Source organism: Pseudophryne corroboree, chromosome 6, assembly GCF_028390025.1.
Source record: "Pseudophryne corroboree isolate aPseCor3 chromosome 6, aPseCor3.hap2, whole genome shotgun sequence".
Lineage (NCBI taxonomy): Eukaryota > Metazoa > Chordata > Amphibia > Anura > Myobatrachidae > Pseudophryne > Pseudophryne corroboree.
In genome coordinates, this window is record NC_086449.1 from 728,275,068 (window position 1) to 728,295,938 (window position 20,871).

General features: G+C 50.0%; 1 protein-coding gene across 1 annotated transcript in view; it reads left to right on the top strand.

Moving 5' to 3' along the window:
* The first annotated feature begins 14,087 nt into the window (after nt 1–14,087).
* The window catches only part of RIC8B (RIC8 guanine nucleotide exchange factor B), a 151,730-nt gene continuing 144,946 nt past the window's right edge, over nt 14,088–20,871 (top strand). The window contains exon 1 of the mRNA XM_063928440.1: nt 14,088–14,437. Coding sequence (XP_063784510.1) covers nt 14,354–14,437 — 84 coding nt within the window. The 5' untranslated portion in view covers nt 14,088–14,353. The remainder of the gene's footprint in view (nt 14,438–20,871) is intronic.

Genomic DNA, 20,871 nt, shown 5'->3' on the forward strand with positions numbered 1-20,871 from the left:
GCTTTACATGATGTGAGGGGATGGGGTAATGTTAGGACTTAGTGTTTAGTATCCAGATGTGCAGTATTTTGAGATATATACACCGGTTGCTATTTGCAGTTTATCGCATGTTTCTGCGTGTAGATATACGCAGAATTATAATATTTGCAAACTGTTATGATACTGTACTCAGGATATTCGGCGGGAAACCAGAGGTGAACACCTGCAAGTGCACCATGGACCAAGCATCGCCCACTGGTTCAAACCAGACTATGACCCCTCATGTACTGTAAATAACTTGCCCTCTGACCTATGAAAGAAGAGCTTACATTTCCCATTGTACTGTATTTGGACACACTGTATAAAGGAGAGGTCTCCTGATCCAGGTTTGAGTCCCTATTTCTCTGAGGTCATCTTGCCAAGACTGACTGAGACCTGGATCCAGGAGCGCTCACGTTTAAACATATGTATTATTGGTTGTAGCTCTTCTCTGTATATATTGTTGTACCCTTTTTACATATATATATATATATATATATATTCAAGTAAATACTGTTGATGCGTTGGACCACGATTACATTTAACTGCTGGGGTCGCATTCCATTCTTGTTTGGAGTAAGGTGTATTCAGCCGCACGTGTCGTTATATTGTGCGCATAACATGCCGGCGTGTGTATGCAACATATATACACATTTTAGCAGTTATATTTATATGCAGCGGCCGCAGCTGCTCAAACCACAGTGTGATAATGTATTGATTTTCTTTGTAATTTAATCGAACTTAACACAAGTTTGCATCTATAAGGTTTCTGTGATGCCAAATGGGGATCAGCTGAGGAAAATAAATAGTCGCTCTTTCTTACAGATACCTGGTTACTTTAGCAGTCACAGCCATCAGCTGGGCTAGTAGAAAACAGTGTTCTGTTGCCATGTCTACTACTGAAACTAAGTATATGGTACAATCAGCCAATGAGGCGTTGTGACTGAAGGAGACTTTGAGCTAAATGTAATAGCCTCTGAGTTGCTGGAGGTGCAGGATTTTCTGTGAGTCTGCCTTTTTCTTTTAAAGAAGTAATCATTTACAAGGCAAAACCAAGTTGGTTTTGCCTTGTAAATGATTGCTGCTTTAAAAAAAACCTGACTTAGGTGGGTCCAGTAAGCTGTGCGAGTTAAGAAAGTGTGTGAGGTGTGTGTAGGCAAGACTCTTAAGTAGCTTGGAGGGGCATGGGAGCTGAAAGATGCGACAGTAGTTTGAGAAACAGTTAGGGTCAGAATTTTTTTCGTAAGAATGGGAGTAATCACTGCATGCTTGAAAAGTGCTGGAAAAATATCACTGGCTGAAGAATAGCATGCAGCCCCATACACACGGGGAGATGTGTGCTGAGCGATCTAGCACAGACGGCTCAGCACACATCTCTCCCCCCACTCAGCACACAGCACTCACTCAGCAGTGAAATGAGCGATATCGTTAGATTTGGCATGCATGCATGTCAAATCTGGAGCTGGCGATAGCGACGTGCGGGACCGTACATCGCTGCCGCCGGCACCCTACACATGGAGAGTTTTGTGCTTAATTTCTAAGCAATCTAGTCAAATTGCTCGGAATTTAAGCATGGATCTCTCAGTGTGTAACCCCCTTAACACTTCATTTAAGATCTTATCAATCTTCTCCTTGAAGTAGGAAGCAAGATCTTGCACATTGATAGTGGCTGGTAGTTGGGTGAGGGAGGGTAAAATGTATTGAAAAGTCGCTTGGGGTTAGAGGCTTGAGCAGAGATGAGTGTTTGGAAATATGGCTGTTTGGCACTACAATAGGAGTGGTAGATAGTGTTATATGCATAGGCGTGCGGAGACACTGACAGGCGGGTGCCGCTCCGGACTTCCCCCCCTCCACGGCATTATAGTGTTCTCTCACCTCCCCTGTCCTGGATTTAGACTGCTTACAAGGTAAAACTTGTTTAATCACCTTCTGACGCTTAGGAGGAACGGATGGCTCGGAATCATCCGTAATCTGCAGAATTAACTTAATAGCCTCCAAAAGATCAGGAACATCCACATGTGAACTACCCTCCCCATCAGCCGTATCTGAGTCAGAACCTGTGGGGTCAGTGTATGTGCTGTCTTCATCAGACGAGGTGTCAGTGACAGCAGTGGATTGTGAGGAGACGAGCGCTCGCTTAGAGGACCTCTTGGACTTAGGCGACCGATGGTCAGACTTTTTAGTAGTCAGGGACTGGTTCAACTTCTTTAATTGAGCAGATAAATCGTCCGCCCACGGCGGGTTAGCTGCAGGGACCACATACGGTTGTACCGGCATTGGGGGTCCCATGGGGGGTGTTAGTTTATGAACTAGCGTATGCAGAAGCGGGGGAAAAACGGCCCACGGAGGGTCAGTATGTGCCTCCGTTGCCACAGTCCCACTGGCTGTATTCTCCCCATATGTGCCTGTGGCTTCAGCAACACCGGCAGTGTGTTCCGCCCCAGAACTGTTACCCTCAGAAGCAAACATGATATAACTTGCAGTATGAGGTAACACAGGACAATTATCAGCAGCACTATATCCCTAAACCCAAACCCCTGCGCAGTGTAGTCAGCACCAGCAGAGATAAAGGAGAGATATGGTGACTAAATCACAGAGAAAAATACGTAATACAGTATATCTTTGTGAAAATCCTATATTAAATAACACCTGAAGCACCAAGCCCCCTCAGGTTATAGAATATAGGGATAGCAAGTTGAGTGAAAGACACGAGATGGACACCACTCAGCTATCAATGCACACACAAATAGTCACAGTTTGTACAATGCAGAGGTTATTACAGACAATAACACTGCACTGGACTAGTTTACACGGGATCCGGTCTGAAGATCGACACTGTCTAGGTCGACAATGTTTAGGTCGACCACTATAGGTCGACAGTCACTAGGTCGACATGGATGGAAGGTCGACAGGGTTTCTAGGTCGACATGTGCTAGGTCGACAGGTCTAAAGGTTGACATGAGTTTTTCACATTTTTTTTTCTTTTTTTTAATTTTTCCATACTTAACGATCCACGTGGACAACGATTGGAACGGTAATCGGTGCCGAGCGAAGCTGTAGCGGAGCGAAGGCACCATGCCCGAAGCATCGCGAGCGAAGCGAGCCATGCAAGGGGACGCGGTGCACTAATTTGGGATCCCGGTCACTCTACGAAGAAAACGACACCCAAAAAAAAAAAATCCTCATGTCGACCTTTAGACCTGTCGACCTAACACATGTCGACCTAGAAACCCTGTCGACCTTCCATCCATGTCGACCTAGTGACTGTCGACCTATAGTGGTCGACCTAAACATTGTCGACCTAGATACTGTCGATTTGATGAACCACACCCAGCTTACACAGCTATATAGTCAATAGACATAACACTACACAGTAAGAAACTGGATGTATATCACAGGGTAATTGTACTAGTATAAACCCCTGACTAAATGCACTCTTTCTTACTAACACTGACTAAAAAGGCAGGTAGAATACTTAAGTGTCATGTAAAGGCACAGCGCTGACAACCAGGCGGCTTTACATAGGAGGATTTGCCCAAGCAGTCCCAGGAACAGTGAGCTGAGGAGTAATGGCGCCGCAGACACTGACAGGGAGTGAGGAAAAGACAGAGATGCAGCTCCAGGGCGGGAACACTTGCTGGAAATGGCGCCCTGGGGCTGGGGGAGGGGCTTCAGGTCTAAGCCTTATCCCCCTTGCTGGCAAATCCACTGGGTACTGTGGGCGATATTAAAATCGGTTATAAGAGAAAACCTGACCTGCGCCCATGCCCTGGTGATCTAGTGGGATCGCCTGTATCCACAGTGTCCACCACCAGCGCGCGTGGCCCGCCTCCCACTGACCACGCCGGATCGCGATAAAGACCCACTTACCACCTCCCGTAGCGCGGCCACGCGATCCTGGAGAGCCCCAGCCGTGTGTGTCTAACATGAAGAAAACCGGAGCCTCCGCTGTAGGTACCCGGCAACCAGGGCTCGGGAGTGTACAGCGCCGCTGGGGAGAGCTGGAGCTGCAGCAGTGAATGTCACAAGACATTTACCACCGCTGCTGCCCTTGAAGTCTTCACTTTTCTCTGACGTCCTAGTGGATGCTGGGAACTCCGTAAGGACCATGGGGAATAGACGGGCTCCGCAGGAGACTGGGCACTCTAAAAGAAAGATTAGGTACTATCTGGTGTGCACTGGCTCCTCCCTCTATGCCCCTCCTCCAGACCTCAGTTAGAATCTGCGCCCGGCCAGAGCTGGGTGCTCCTAGTGGGCTTTCCTGAGCTTGCTAGAAAGAAAGTATTTGTTAGGTTTTTTATTTTCAGTGAGATCTGCTGGCAACAGACTCACTGCTACGTGGGACTGAGGGGAGAGAAGCAAACCTACCTGCTTGCAGCTAGCTTGTGCTTCTTAGGCTACTGGACACCATTAGCTCCAGAGGGTTCGAACACAGGGCCTGACCTCGATCGTCCGTTCCCGGAGCCGCGCCGCCGCCCCCCTTGCAGAGCCAGAAGACAGAAGAACGATGAAATCGGCGGCAGAAGACTCCTGTCTTCATTTAGGTAGCGCACAGCATTGTAGCTGTGCGCCATTGCTCCCACAGCACACCACACACTCCGGTCACTGTAGGGTGCAGGGCGCTGGGTGGGGGGGGGCGCCCTGGGCAGCAATTATATTACCTTTTGGCAAAAAATACACATAATACAGTCAGTTAACTGTATATGTGTAAAAACCTCCGCCATTAAGTTACAGAAAACGCGGGACAGAAGCCCGCCGCTGAGGGGGCGGGGCCTTCTTCCTCAGCACACCAGCGCCATTTTCCCTTCACAGCTCCGCTGGAAGCACGCTCCCCAAGCTCTCCCCTGCAGTATCCAGGTACAAGACGGGTTAAAAAGAGAGGGGGGGCACATAAATTTAGGCGCAAATCGATACAAACAAGCAGCTATTGGGAAAATCACTTATTAGCAGTGTAAATCCCTGTGTTATATAGCGCTGTGGTGTGTGCTGGCATACTCTCTCTCTCTCTGTCTCCCCAAAGGACTTTGTGGGGTCCTGTCCTCAGTCTGAGCATTCCCTGTGTGTGTGCGGTGTGTCGGTACGGCTGTGTCGACATGTTTGATGAGGAGGGTTACGTGGAGGCGGAGCAGGGGCAGATACATGTGGTGTCGCCCCCGACGGGGCCGACACCTGATTGGATGGATATGTGGAAGGTCTTAACCGACAGTGTCAACTCCTTACATAAAAGGTTCGATGACGCAGCAGCCTTGGGACAGCCGGGGTCTCAGCCCGAGCCTGCCCAGGCGACTCAGAAGCCGTCAGGGGCTCATAAACGCCCGCTAGCTCTGATGGTAGACACAGATGTCGACACGGAGTCTGACTCCAGTGTCGATGAGGATGAGACAAATGTACAGTCTACAAAAGCCATCCGATGCATGATTACTGCAATGAAAGATGTATTGCACATTTCTGATATTAACCCGGTTACCACCAAAAGGGGTATTATGTTTGGGGAGAAAAAGCAGCCAGTGACTTTTCCCCCATCTGATGAATTAAATGATTTGTGTGAAGAAGCGTGGAGTTCCCCTGATAAGAAACTAGTGATTTCTAAGAGGTTACTGATGGCGTACCCTTTCCCGCCAACGGATAGGTTACGTTGGGAAACATCCCCTAGGGTGGACAAGGCGCTAACACGCTTATCTAAAAGGGTGGCACTGCCGTCTCAGGATACGGCCGCCCTAAAGGATCCTGCGGATAGAAAGCAGGAAGCTATCCTGAAGTCTGTGTATACACACTCTGGTACTCTAATGAGACCTGCTATTGCTTCAGCCTGGATGTGTAGTGCTGCAGCAGCATGGACTGATACCCTGTCAGACAACATTGATTCCCTCGACAGGGATACTATTTTGCTAACCATAGAACATATAAAAGACGTCGTCTTATATATGCGGGATGCACAGAGGGACATTTGCCTGCTGGCATCTAGAATTAATGCAATGTCCATTTCTGCCAGGAGAGTATTATGGACTCGGCAGTGGACAGGTGATGCTGATTCTAAAAAACACATGGAGGTTTTGCCTTATAAGGGTGAGGAATTATTTGGGGGCTCCACAGGCGGAGCCAGGTGCGGTGGGGGCGCGTCTCCGAAACTTCAGCAACCAGTGGGTTCGCTCACAAGTGGATCTATGGGCTGTACAAATTGTATCTCAGGGATACAAGCTGGAGTTCGAGGCGACTCCCCCTCGCCGTTACCTCAAATCAGCCTTGCCAGCTGCTCCCAGGGAAAGGGAGGTAGTACTGGCGGCAATTCACAAGCTGTACCTCCAGCAGGTGATAATCAAGGTCCCCCTCCTTCAACAGGGCAGGGGTTACTATTCCACAATGTTTGTGGTATCGAAACCGGACGGTTCGGTGAGACCCATCCTGAATTTAAAATCCTTGAACACTTATATAAAGAAGTTCAAGTTCAAAATGGAATCGCTCAGGGCGGTTATTGCAAGCCTGGAAGAGGGGGATTTTATGGTGTCGCTGGATATCAAGGACGCTTACTTGCATGTCCCCATTTTCCCACCTCACCAGGAGTACCTCAGGTTTGTGGTACAGAACTGTCATTACCAATTCCAGACGTTGCCGTTTGGTCTCTCCACGGCTCCGAGAATATTTACCAAGGTAATGGCCGAAATGATGATACTCCTTCGAAGAAAGGGAGTTATAATTATCCCGTACTTGGACGATCTCCTCATAAAGGCGAGGTCCAAAGAGCAGTTGTTGGTCAGCGTAGCACTCTCTCAGGAAGTGTTGCAACAGAACGGCTGGATTCTGAATATCCCAAAGTCGCAGCTGATTCCTACGACGCGTCTGCTTTTCCTGGGAATGATTCTGGACACAGAACAGAAGAAGGTGTTTCTCCCGGAGGAGAAGGCCCAGGAATTGTCATCTCTGGTCAGGGACCTCCTGAAACCAAAACAGGTGTCGGTGCATCACTGCACGCGAGTCCTGGGAAATATAATAACAATAATAATAATTTTATTTATATAGCGCTCTTTCTCCAACAGGACTCAAGGCGCTTTACAGACATCAAAAACATGCACATGATACAGAGGATTTGAGTAATACAACAATAGACAAGCAACACAGACATAAAAGAAAAACCTTAAGCCCACAGAAAGCATAACGCAGGATTTGGTGCAGGCATTTTGGGTAATAACTTCCAAGGGTTGTGTATTCCACCCTCATAGGTGGCTTCTTACGAAGCAATTCCCTTCGGCAGGTTCCAGGCAAGGATCTTTCAGTGGGATCTGTTGGACAAATGGTCCGGATTGCATCTTCAGATGCATCGGTTGATCACCCTGTCCCCAAGGGCCAGGGTGTCTCTGCTGTGGTGGCTGCAGAGTGCTCATCTTCTCGAGGGACGCAGGTTCGGCATACAGGACTGGATCCTGGTGACCACGGATGTAAGCCTCCGAGGATGGGGGGCAGTCACTCAGGGAAGAAACTTCCAAGGACAGTGGTCAAGTCTGGAGACTTCTCTACACATAAATATATTGGAACTAAGGGCTATCTACAATGCCCTGAGTCAAGCAGAGCCCCTGCTTCAAAACCAATCTGCACTGATTCAGTCAGACCACATCACGGCGGTCGCCCATGTAAACCGCCAGGGCGGCACAAGAAGCAGGATGGCAATGGCAGAAGCCACAAGGATTCTTCGATGGGCGGAGAATCACGTGCTAGCACTGTCAGCAGTGTTCATTCCGGGAGTGGACAACTGGGAAGCAGACTTCCTCAGCAGGCACGACCTCCACCCGGGAGAGTGGGGACTTCATCAAGAAGTCTTCACACAGATTGTAAATCGTTGGGAACTGCCACAGGTGGACATGATGGCGTCCCGCCTCAACAAAAAGCTAAAAAAATATTGCGCCAGGTCACGGGACCCTCAGGCGATAGCTGTGGACGCACTAGTGACACCGTGGGTGTACCAGTCGGTTTATGTGTTCCCTCCTCTTCCTCTCATACCCAAGGTACTGAGGATAGTAAGAAAGAGAGGAGTAAGAACTATACTCATCGTTCCGGATTGGCCAAGAAGAACTTGGTACCCAGAACTACAAGAAATGATCTCAGAGGACCCATGGCCTCTGCCTTTCAGACAGGACCTGTTACAGCAGGGGCCCTGTCTGTTCCAAGACTTACCGCGGCTGCATTTGACGCCATGGCGGTTGAACGCCGGATCCTAGCGGAAAAGGGCATTCCGGATGAAGTTATTCCTACGCTGATAAAGGCTAGGAAAGACGTGACAGCAAAACATTATCACCGTATATGGCGAAAATATGTTGCTTGGTGTGAGGCCAGGAAGGCCCCTACAGAGGAATTCCAGCTGGGTCGATTCCTGCACTTCCTACAGTCAGGAGTGACTATGGGCCTAAAATTAGGATCCATAAAGGTCCAGATTTCGGCCCTATCTATTTTCTTTCAAAAAGAACTGGCTTCACTGCCTGAAGTTCAGACGTTTGTTAAGGGAGTGCTGCATATTCAGCCCCCTTTTGTGCCTCCAGTGGCACCTTGGGATCTTAACGTTGTGTTGGATTTCCTGAAATCACACTGGTTTGAGCCACTTAAGACCGTGGAGCTAAAGTATCTCACGTGGAAGGTGGTCATGCTGTTGGCCTTGGCTTCAGCTAGGCGAATGTCAGAATTAGCGGCTTTGTCATGTAAAAGCCCGTATCTGATCTTCCATATGGACAGGGCAGAATTGAGGACTCGTCCCCAATTTCTCCCAAAGGTGGTATCAGCGTTTCATTTGAACCAACCTATTGTGGTGCCTGCAGCTACTCGGGACTTGGAGGCTTCCAAGGTGCTGGACGTAGTCAGGGCTTTGAAAATCTATGTAGCCAGGATGGCTGGAGTCAGGAAAACTGACTCGCTGTTTATCCTGCATGCACCCAACAAACTGGGTGCTCCGGCTTCAAAGCAAACTATTGCGCGCTGGATCTGTAACACGATTTAGCAAGCTCATTCTGCGGCAGGGTTACCGCATCCTAAATCAGTAAAAGCCCATTCCACAAGGAAGGTGGGCTCTTCTTGGGCGGCTGCCCGAGGGGTCTCGGCTTTACAGCTTGCCGAGCTGCTACTTGGTCGGGTTCAAACACATTTGCTAAGTTCTACAAGTTTGATACCCTGGCTAAGGAGGACCTTGCCTTTGCTCATTCGGTGCTGCAGAGTCATCCGCACTCTCCCGCCCGTTTGGGAGCTTTGGTATAATCCCCATGGTCCTTACGGTCCAGCATCCACTAGGACGTCAGAGAAAATAAGAATTTACTCACCGGTAATTCTATTTCTCGTAGTCCGTAGTGGATGCTGGGCGCCCGTCCCAAGTGCGGACTCTCTGCAATACATGTATATAGTTATTGCTTAACTAAAGGGTTATTGTTATGAGCCATCTGTTACTGAGGCTCAGTTGTTGTTCATACTGTTAACTGGGTATGGTTATCACAAGTTGTACAGTGTGATTGGTGTGGCTGGTATGAGTCTTACCCTGGATTCCAAATCCTTTCCTTGTTGTGTCAGCTCTTCCGGGCACAGTTTCCTTAACTGAGGTCTGGAGGAGGGGCATAGAGGGAGGAGCCAGTGCACACCAGATAGTACCTAATCTTTCTTTTAGAGTGCCCAGTCTCCTGCGGAGCCCGTCTATTCCCCATGGTCCTTACGGAGTTCCCAGCATCCACTACGGACTACGAGAAATAGAATTACCGGTGAGTAAATTCTTATTTTTACCTCATAAAAAGCTTTTCTCAGGGCTGCTTGGAGCAGCCCCTCTGTTCAGTGCCTGCTTACTGCAGCACCAACTGACAAACTGAGCTCCTGTGCTGGGAGGCGGGGTGATATAGGAGGCGGCGCTGTACATTCTGGGAACAGTCAAAGCTTTGAGCCTGTTGGTGCCTCGGATCAAGATCCTACTCTACACCCATTGTCCAGACTTGTGGAGCCCAGTGTACCCCGCAGCAGAAACTGTGTATAAAAAAAATTGGGACAGTAATAGTACAACCGCACCTTCTTTACTGTTACCAGGCCTGGAAGTGTGGGTGAAGTGGAGACCACCATATGACAGTGCTGCAGGGGAGGCCGTTTCTGATTGTATGAACCATGCTTCTGTTATAGCCAGCAGATTGAGGTTGTTAGAAAAGGTCATGGATGGATGTTAATTTGTTGCAAACAGAGCGAGCATTCCATAAGACACATGATTTGGAGGGTGATGGAAGACGTGATGTTTATGAGGTTAGCTTGAATTCTATATTGTTGTGAATCAGCCAAATGTAAGTGGGGCACGTGGTTGGGTCCAGAAGTTGGTGAGATGTCACCAGCAAATAAAAGCAGGAGAGATAAATATAATTAGGAGGTTTGTGAATGTTTTCCAGGTCTTCTCACAGGATCACAAATGACATAGGGGGTTATTCAGAATTGTTAGCAAACCAAAACAGCACACTTATGGGCAAAACCATGTTGCACTGCAGGTGGGGCAGATATAACGTGCAGAGAAATTTAGATTTGTGTGGCGTGTTTTTAAACTGAAATCTAAATTGCAGTGTAAAAAATAAAGCAGCCAGTATTTGCCATGCACAGAAACAACATGACCCACCCAAATCTAAATCTCTCTGCACATGTTACATTCTCCGCTGATCTTTAAACCATACTTGCCTACTCTCCCGGAATGACCGGGAGGCTCCCGAAAATCGGGTGACCCTCCCGGCCCCCCGGAAGAGCAGGCAAGTCTCCCGATTTGCGGGGTCCCCCCTGCCCGTCCGCCCACTTAGTGTGTAAAGTGGGCGGTCCGGGCAGTCGATGACGCGATTCTTGCTGAATCGCGTCATCATACCCACGCCCCCTGCAGTGTAATGCCGGTGATCGCGGCATTACAGAGCGGGGGCGTGGCTTAAAGGAGGTGTCACTGTGACCCCACCCTTGCTCCGCCCCTGTCCCGACCTTGCTCCGCCCCTGTCCCGCCCCCGGCCACCCCCTCCTTTACAGCACAGCCTCCCCTGCCTGCCCTCTGAGCCGACCTGGCTGCTCTCTCCCGCAGAGAGCAGCCAGAATATCGGTAAGTATGCTTTAAACTGAGAGTCCCACTTGTTGTGATGCAAATCCATCTTGGTGAATCTTTAGACCAGGCATGTCCAAACTGCGGCCCTCCAGCTGTTGTGAAACTACATATCCCAGCATGCCCTGACACAGTTTTGCTGTCAGAGAATGCTAAAGCTGTGTCAGGGCATGCTGGGATGTGTAGTTTCTCAACAGCTGGAGGGCTGCAGTTTGGACATGCCTGCTTTAGACGCACCATCAACACATACCCTCCAACTGTACCTTTTTAATAGGTACAGTACCTTTTTTTTATGGTCTGTACCTATTTTTGGCTCGCCAAACTTCCATTGAAAGTATAGGAAAAGGGACGTGGCCACGCCCCCTTTACCTGTGGGCACGCCCCTTTTTCTGATTTGTACCGATTTTTGTATGTAAAATGTTGGAGGGTATGTCAACACACCCTCCAACATCTTTAAACAAGAAATCAGTGCAAATTCCAAAAAGGGGTGTGGCCAGGCCGACGGCGCTGCTGTGAGAGGTGCGGCTGCGGTGTGGTGGTGCCTGCTGCCGTGCAGGTGTAGACTCGGTACTCACCAGGCGCCACGCTCTCTCACCTTCAGGTACCGGAACCTCCAACGGACCTGGAAATCTTCAGTCGGATCCGGACACGGCGATTCCCTCTCGGAGCTGACCGACGACCGAGCTGAGGAGAGAATAATTTACCTTAAAGGGGGTATCGACCCTTCTTCCACTGGAACAGGGGATACCCCAGGGGTGACCGCGACCTTCACCGGTTGGGTGAATGGTCATCACCGGCACAAAGCCTCAGCCACCCAGATTTCACACACTCGCGCTCTCGCACGTAGTGTGATGAAAAGGATTCTCACGTCCGTGAGCAATCCCGATTCCGGCGCTCGGGGACAGACAAGGGACAAACTCACACAGATGTTACTCACCGTCAGTTTCGCACAGCGAACGTCTTCTTCTCTTACAGGTCCCTGTAAGGAGATAAACAAACAAGCAAACAGCCGTGCAGGGCCTAACTCTAACCTAGTGTCACACCCTATACTAACTACAACGGCAGAGCCCTCAAACTAGCTCTGTGGGTGTGGTGCAACAAAACTAACACACTTAACGAGCTCACACATCGCCCCGCACGGTAACATACATCACGATACACAATGCAAGCGACGGTACGGTCCCTTTATCTACCCGACTCAGAACACCCAGTAGTGGGGGCCGCACAGCTCACCCACCTACCGTACTCTCTCCTTAGGGGCTCAGGCCGAGCGGGCCTGCCTACTTAACACCTCAGGGTGGCCTGGGCCTAGCGCCCAGGGCCACCTGTACTCACCTCGGGGAAACACTGATTCACTGGGCCTAGCGCCCCCTAACTGCACACAGGCCGGAGGCCTGACTTCGCCCACGGGCCTAGCGCCCGCCTAATTTGCTGCCCGTTGGGTGACCTGGGCCTTGTGCCCAAGGTCACCTTATCGTATCCCTAATCGGCCAAAATACACCCCCGGGCCTAATGCCCGCCTAACTGTGCCACAGGGAGGGTGGCTTGGGCCTAATGCCCAAACCACCTAATAAAATAGTGACCCCAAACTCCTATCTGCGCCCCAGGCCTAGTGCCTGAATTGTGCCCTCGGGCCTAATGCCCGTCCCTGGTGGTCGAGGGAGGAAAAGGGGAGGGGGAAGGATAGCCTCACTGAGGCCTCACCTAATCCGGGGGCCTCCGGCACCGTCTTCTGCCGCTGACCCGTCCTGGCCAGCGGCGTCGCCTCCGCTGCTCCGCGTCCAGCCGCCGCTGGACATCTTCTTCCCGGAGCCCGACCGCTGGCCTTCTCCTCGCGCTCTTCCGCGCGCACGCTGTCCTCCGCTCCCGCCTGTCGCGTCTTCTTTCCCTGGCGGAGTCTTCACTCCTCTTCTCCCGCCCGGCGTCTGACGTGAGACGCCGGGGGCGGGGCCTGTGACGCGGCGAGCACCGATTGGCTCGCCGCGCCCCTCTGTGATTGGCCGGCGCCCCGCGAGCCGCGATTGGCTCGCTGGAGGCGCCGGATTCAAAAAGCCGCGGGCGGCGCCTCTGATTGGCGGCCCGAGCGGCGCCAAGTTTGAAGCGCCGCCGCGCCGCCGACAGCCTGGAGCAGGGAAACAATCGATCCCTGCACCAGACAACCGCCGCCGCACACTCAGCGCTGGGGACAGACAAGCTGCCCCAGCGCTGCCCCCAGCTAGGGACAGCAACACAGATGTGCCCACAGGGCACATCTTTACACTGCCATAGGAATCTATAGGACAAGGGAGACGCTGAAATCGGTACAAGGCCCCTTTTGGCCGGTACAGACCATAAAAAAACAGCACTGTGTGTACTGGCCAAAAAGGGTATGCATCAAAACGTACAGCAGCCCTACGGCAGCCGCAGTCTCTCCGTCTGAACATGGCGGCCTGTGTGAGCGGTTCTGTGTTCTCAGATGCAGCCGCTGTCAGTCTAGCTACCCGTTATCTCCCAGGAACACCCACTGAAATCCACTCTCCCTGCGTCCAAACTCGTTCTGCATTACCGAGCAGTAACCATTGAGGCTCAGGCGACGTGTGATTCAGACACATGCACAGATTTAATACATTGTCCAATTGCGGGCGACATCGCCACTGTGTGCTCCTCTGAATCAGGTCCATATTTTAGATTCCTTTTATATATTCCCAATAGCTTCTATGGTATCTAATCTAGTGATGGAAACATGTTGATATATATTTGATATTCCATAGTCATCCCCAGCTATCAACTACTATAGGTACATGTGCTGTTAATAAAACTTGTTTGAATTAAAAAAACAATGACAAAACAAAGACAAACTATTTCAGTCCCAATGACTGGAACCTTTATCACTAATCTAAAACCCTGCAATACAATGGGGACTACTGGACTTCAAAAACATGGCGGCCTCCAGCCGCCCACTAAAGCTGTGATACACACTCCACCTCACTCCTATAGGCTGGGGAATGCGCTATACGGTCCGTCACAGCCAAGGTGGGAGGGCACGGCAAGCAGTTTAGAGAGCTCCGTGTATGAATGAATAAGTTGCGTAGGGTCGTATTACCAGTGTTTGTACACTAACGCTCAAGCTAGGTGAAGCAGAGCAGCGGTAAGCAAGTTCGGTTGTCACCGTGTCACTGCGCATGCTCAGTGATAGAGGCTGGCTCTGCGCATACACGGTGAGGGAGGCTCAGTGAGTATGTAATAAAGGTTTCTGGCTGTAGTTTCCTCCTCACCTCCCGCACAGACATGGACCTGGACGCGCTGCTGGGGAATGTCAGCCCAGGGAACCACGAGGAGACGGAGTCCTCCCTGCGAGAGTACAACAGCCAGGTAATTCCTGAGCAACGCTCTGTGCTGCCATCACTGCACACTCTGCATATACTTTGCTGTCATCAGTGCACACTCACTGCATACACTGCGCTATCCTCGCTGCACCCTTACTGCATACAGTATACTGCGCTGTCATCACTGCATGCACTCTGCTGTCATCACTGCACCCTCAGTGCATGCACTCTGCTGTCATCACTGCATGCACTCTGCTGTCATCACTGCATGCACTCTGCTGTCTTCACTGCATGCACTCTGCTGTCTTCACTGCATGCACTCTGCTGTCTTCACTGCATGCACTCTGCTGTCTTCACTGCATGCACTCTGCTGTCTTCACTGCATGCGCTCTGCTGTCATCACTGCATGCGCTCTGCTGTCATCACTGAACCCTCAGTGCATGCACTCTGCTGTCATCACTGCATGCACTCTGCTGTCATCACTGCATGCACTCTGCTGTCATCACTGCATGCACTCTGCTGTCATCACTGCATGCACTCTGCTGTCATCACTGCACCCTCACTGAATGCACTGCACTGTCATCACTGCACCATCACTGCATGCCCTGTGCTGTTGTCACTGCACTCTCGCAGCATACCTTGTGTTGTCATCACTGCACCCTCACTGCATATACTGTACTGGTGATGTACAGTCACTTTGCTGTCATCACTGCACGCTGACTGTGCTGTCATCACTGCACGCTGACTGTGCTGTCATCACTGCACGCTGACTGTGCTGTCATCACTGCACGCTGACTGTGCTGTCATCACTGCACGCTGACTGCGTGCACTGCTGTCGTCATCACTCCCTGCACTGTACTCTCATTGCAATGGTCTTGCAACAGCGGTAGCCGTGAGGATTAATTTACAAAGTAAGTTACAGGCAGGAAACGTGTGTGAGTCCTAATGGGGTGGTGGCCACTGAAATGCAGGCGGGTTGTGACTGTTTCGGGCATGTGACGTTTTGTAACTGTGATCCCATACATAGTTAAAATTTCTCTGTCATCTTACTTCCGTCGGCCATGCTGCGCATCTATAAGTTAGGAAGGTCAGTTTTCGATCGATGTACGTCTGATGTTTGCATCTTTGTACACAAGCGGCAGATCTCCGAGGCCTCCACTGGGCGTTTCAATACAAATCCTGGTGGCTGCGACATTTACATATCAGTGTGCTCACCATTAATAATACCTGTACCCACTGCATGGTGTTTCCAGGGGAAGCAGTTACCTAACTGACGGCCGGGATACTGGCGGTCGCTATATTGACGGCGGCATCCTAAAGAAAGATGCTATCCCGGCGTCTACATACTGATGCCGGTGTTACAATACAGACAGCTGGCATCCTGAATGTCCTGACAGCGGGATGTGCTGGTGTTCTGCCGTGGGGGGGTTAGGTTTAGGCTGAAGAAGGGGGGTGATGGTTAGGGGGAAGTGCAGGGAAGGTTAAGGTTAGCCACCTAGCGGGGAGCGTTAGGGTTAGAGTAGGGAAAGGGTGATGGGTAGGGGGCTTACAGGGGGGCTGCCGGGATTATGATGGGATGCTAGTGTCTGTATACTGACCACCGGCATCCCGTCCATCGGCAAGTCATACTGATCCCGTTTCTTGTTCTATGTACAGTGTTGTCAGGCAAGTGCACATATCTGTGAGTCCAGTGTCCACCTGCACATGCTATTTTGTTCATGGTATACTGCCTACTGTGCAACACTGTCCTTATGGTGCCCAAAGTTATGGTGTTGTCATTATGTTGGGCTGTACCCACCATTCCTGCAATTACTGTGGCCAGTACTACCCCCATTGTCTCCTCGCTGTCTCCGCTCCTGTACCCCTGTACATGTTTTGGGTCTGTCAAATTATTACTTTTTTTATTTGTGTTCATGGATCATCCTGATGCAAACACCAAGCCAGCCCTAAAATGAGCTGATTTACAGTCATTTATTATGAAGACTTATATTTGTATTCATGTTGTTGGCAGGACCAACTCTTCTGTTTGAGGTAGGCAGCATAGCATAGGCCTACACTGTACTTGGTTATATTGTTGAGTTACAGAAAACAGCAAACAGAAGTGAAGTTGCGTTTGCTTCCATGTCTGTGTACTAGAGTGTAATGATATTTGGTTTATACAGAGATAGGGGTATATTCAATAAGAGAGTCGGATCCATTCCGACATGCCACTCAATAGAGTGTCCAAATCCGACTGTTGGATTTGGCCGGTGTCCGTGCGGCTTTCAGCAGCGCCCTGTGTGTGAGAACACAGGGAGCTGCTAGAGCCGCACATCACGGCTGCCCAGTGTCGCGCTGCAGGGAGGGTGCTGCCTGGCCGGTGGACGGCCGTCAAGGTACCTGTCATCCCCGTAGCCCGCCACACCACTTCCCGTCTCCTCTTTTTTTTTTTTTAAGTCGGATTGAGATTGTCGGAAAGGGGGCCAAAACCAGTCGGATTTGGCCCCGTTTCCAACAGAAGCACGCGGATCAGCAGCTATTACACTGATCCACGTGTTTTCCGACGAGTCGGGAATTCCTGACTTGTTGGAACAAAACTGCACTTTTTGAATAGGTCCGAACCCCTTCCGACCGAAATCCGTCAGAAGCTGCCGTCTTTCCGACAGCTGTTGAATACACCCCATACTCTTTAGTGTATTGTGTTTTCTTCTTCACATATGAAGTCTTTTTTTTGGCTAGACACCCTATACATTACGTTTCTTGTTCTCTGCAGCTTGATAGGTAGATCTCATTACAGTAGTGTGTATTTAAATAAGTTAAAAGCTCATGTATCCATGGACAGCCAGTCCCAAAGATGGATGACGATGCTCTTTGCTCTTGCAATAATTCATCTACTTTCCAGAGACATAAAAAATGTATGTTGAGACCTCAGCCACAGGTAATGATAATGATTGGATGTATGTCTTTGCATGCTAGATTTATTTATTACCAGTTATTTATATAGCGCACACACATTCCGCAGAGCTTTTACAGAAAATATTTGGCCATTCACATCAGTCCCTGCCCCAGGGGAGGTTACAATCTATATTCCGTACCATATGTACACGCACACACATTTACGCGTGGGTTATTTTTTTTTGTTTGAGCCAATTATCCTACCAGTATATTTTTGGATTGTGGGAAGACGCCGGAGTACCTGCGGGAACCCACGCAAGCACGGGGACAATATACAAACTCCACACAGTTAGGTCCATAGTGGGAATTGAACCCATGACCTCAGTGCTGTGAGGCAGTAATGCTTACCATTACACCGTCCGTGCTGCCCTAGAAGCTGAAACAAGTTGGACTTTGTTTCAAATAGAGGTGCATTTAAAACCACAGTCTTCCTACATCTTTTATGCCCGGAGCCTCATATCACCAGAGCCTCATATCACTTACTCTGTACTGTTGAGAGATCTTGAACAGTCTATTTCGAACCCTTACTAGGTTTAGTGATTGCCACTGGCTAATGGACCCCCTGGGTCTATTAAATTAGCCCTGAAGGCAGCCTGACGCTGGCACTTATCTTGGGTATTTTTTGTGAGCCGTTAAAGTCCTGAAATAAATCTTTGATAAGTGCCCTGTATTTGCGATTGTTGCCATGAAATTACACATAAGTCTGGGAACTTATCCTGGATTCTATGTGTTTTCGCCAGAAATCCGGACATTTTTTCGCTCCCGATGTTTGATCGCAGGTAATTGGATACTCCCCTTAGTGGTATATTTACTAAACAGCATGTTTTCAGGCGGCTTTGAACGATTTGAAACGCCAATAGCAATAAATACAAGACAAGCGTTATAAAACGCATTTTTTACTACTACCATTTTAAATTCTTCAGCCAAAGTAGCTGACAATTAGAAAGCATTGAAAACCTACATTTTAGTAAATGTACCACAAAAGAGGGAATTCAATTAGCCCCAAAATTTTTCAAGAGAAAAAAATCGGCATTCAACACGGTTTTTTGTCCAATTTTTTTTTTTCAGGCAATTCAACTGTAGACCGTGTTTTTCGCAATTTTTTCAGAGGTTTCCCCAATATTTTTATATTATTATATTTTTATATAATAGATCTCGCGTAAAAAAAATAAAATATTTTTTTGGCCGAAAACACAAAAGTTCAGTGAGACCTGTGTGTTTTCGCCACTGCAGCCCCAAAAAGCTGGCACTTATAGGGGATTTTGCTTTGCCTGCCTGAGACAGGTGATGCAAAATCCCAGATAAGCCGTGGCAATCTCTCCAGTCAGTGTCTCGCGGCCACTGCAGCAGCAGCAGCTGGGGAGAGCAGGGAGGGCGGCCGGAAGCTGGCGCTCAGCTCTGTGACTCACATCCACCCTGAGTGCCCCGGCCAGACGGGGCCTTTTACAACAGAGCTGGAGCAGTCAGGACTCGGAGGGGAGCAGTGACTGAGCATTTAGGAGGGGAGCCTGTACTGAGGCAGGTGACATAAGCCACGGCTTATCAGGGTTAATAGGATAGCCCTGGCCAATATCAATACCAGCTGTAATATACCGCGGGTAATTGGATATCCCCCTTAGGGGTATATTCAGTAAGAGTCGGGTCCATTCCGACATGCAGTTGTCGGAATGGACCCGACAATCCCTATTCAAAAGAGCGGCCTAATCCGACTGTTGGATTTGGTCGCTCCCGTTGTCATGGCCTGCTGCTGCTGCTGTCAGCGGCGCCTGGGGGATGGAGCAGTCTGCGGCGCCGGGGAGAGGTGTTATCGGCCTGCCGGGAGGAGGTGCTGGTGGCCCGCCAGAGGGGGCAGTGGAGGCGTCCCGCCGGGGGTGGAGGTACAGGTGGCCAGCCGGGTGCAGTTGAAGGCGGACACCCTGGGGAGACAGAGCGGACAGCGGTGGAGAGGAGGAGACGGGGGACCAGCGGCTGCAGCAGCAGAGGCTCACAGCTGCGTCCACCCGGCTCCAGCCGCTGGGTCCCTGCTATCCCCGCTGCTCCCCCGTCTCCTGCTCTCTGCTCGCTTATCTCAATCCGACTTTTTTTAAAGTCGATTTTGAGATTGTAGGAAACGGGACTAAAACCTGTCAGGTTTGGCCCCGCTTCCGACAATGCACGCTGATCGGCGGTTGAAGCCGCCGATCAGCGTGCATTCCGACAAGTCGGGTTTCCCGACTTGTCGGAATAAATGGGGCGCTAATGAATAGGTCGGAACCTCTTCCGACCTAAAACTGTCGGAAGCTGCCGTCTTTCCGACAAGACGGCAGCTTCCGACAGTTATTGAATATACCCCTATGTCTGTAACTTGCAGCTATTCTCTTCTCAGACTCACACCACTACCCCTGCCACATGCTGTCCTGTCCTTGCTACATATTCAGTAACAAATTTGCATTTATGCATCCTGCAAGATCAGCACATCAATCTCCTGGAATACTTTGTGTTGCTGTGGGCGTATGATTTGATGTTTTCTTTAACATCCTAGGGGATACTGGGATGGTATTAGTACCATAGGGTATAGATTGGGTCAGTTGGAGCCTTGGAACTTTAAAAATCTTCAGTGTGTGCTGGCTCCTCCCCTCTATGCCCCTCCTACAGGCTCAGTTTAGAAAAATGTGCCCAAGGAGCTGGGTGCATTCTCTGGAGCTTCAGAGAGTTTTCTTCAAAACTTTATTGTAGTTTGTTATTTTCAGGCAGCTCTGGCTGGCACCTGTCTGCCTGCGTCGAGGGACTTAGTGGGGGGACCGAACCAATCTCTTACAGGGTTAATGGTCCCGATCCCCGCTGACAGGACAAACCTCCTGAGGTGGTGTTTCGCATTACCTCCAGGTTGTGCTGAAGACTCTGGTTCGGTGAGTACAGGAACTGGGGTCGCGGTTATTATGGTGGCATGAGGGTGCGGCAGACACGCGGCATCCACAGACTGGTGCAGTAAAGGGGGTTTAACACCGTTTTCTATGCAAACATAAAGCCAGTATAAATATATTGCAGGGACTGTGCGCCATCGAGGGGGCGGGGCTTTCCGGAGACCGGGACCAGCGGCTCAGAAGGCGCTATTTCCTGCTGCATCAGACTCCAGGCTGCATGCAGGGAAGCGCTGCTGCTCCAAGGACGCTCTGAAAACACCTTGCTCTGGTACCAAGTGGGATGTAGAGTGGGGGGAGCAATATATATTGAAAGTGAAACTACTTCCCTTATCTAAGGCTCTAGTTCATGGCCGGCTAGACTTTGCTTTAGCTGTTGAGGCATAGAGTGCTGGATCTCTCTCTCTCTCTCTCTCTCTCTCTCTCTCTCTCTCTCTCTCTCTCTCTCTCTCTCTCTCTCTCTCTCTCTCTCTCTCTCTCTCTCTCTCTCTCTCTCTCTCTCTCTCTCTCTCTCTTCTCTCTCCCCTCTCTCTCTCTCTCTCTCCCTCTCTCTCTCTCTCTCTCTCTCTCTCTCCATACAGGCTGTTTGGGGTTCTATGTTATATCACTGTTACTGTGTTATTTCACTGCTACTTTGTGTGTGTTT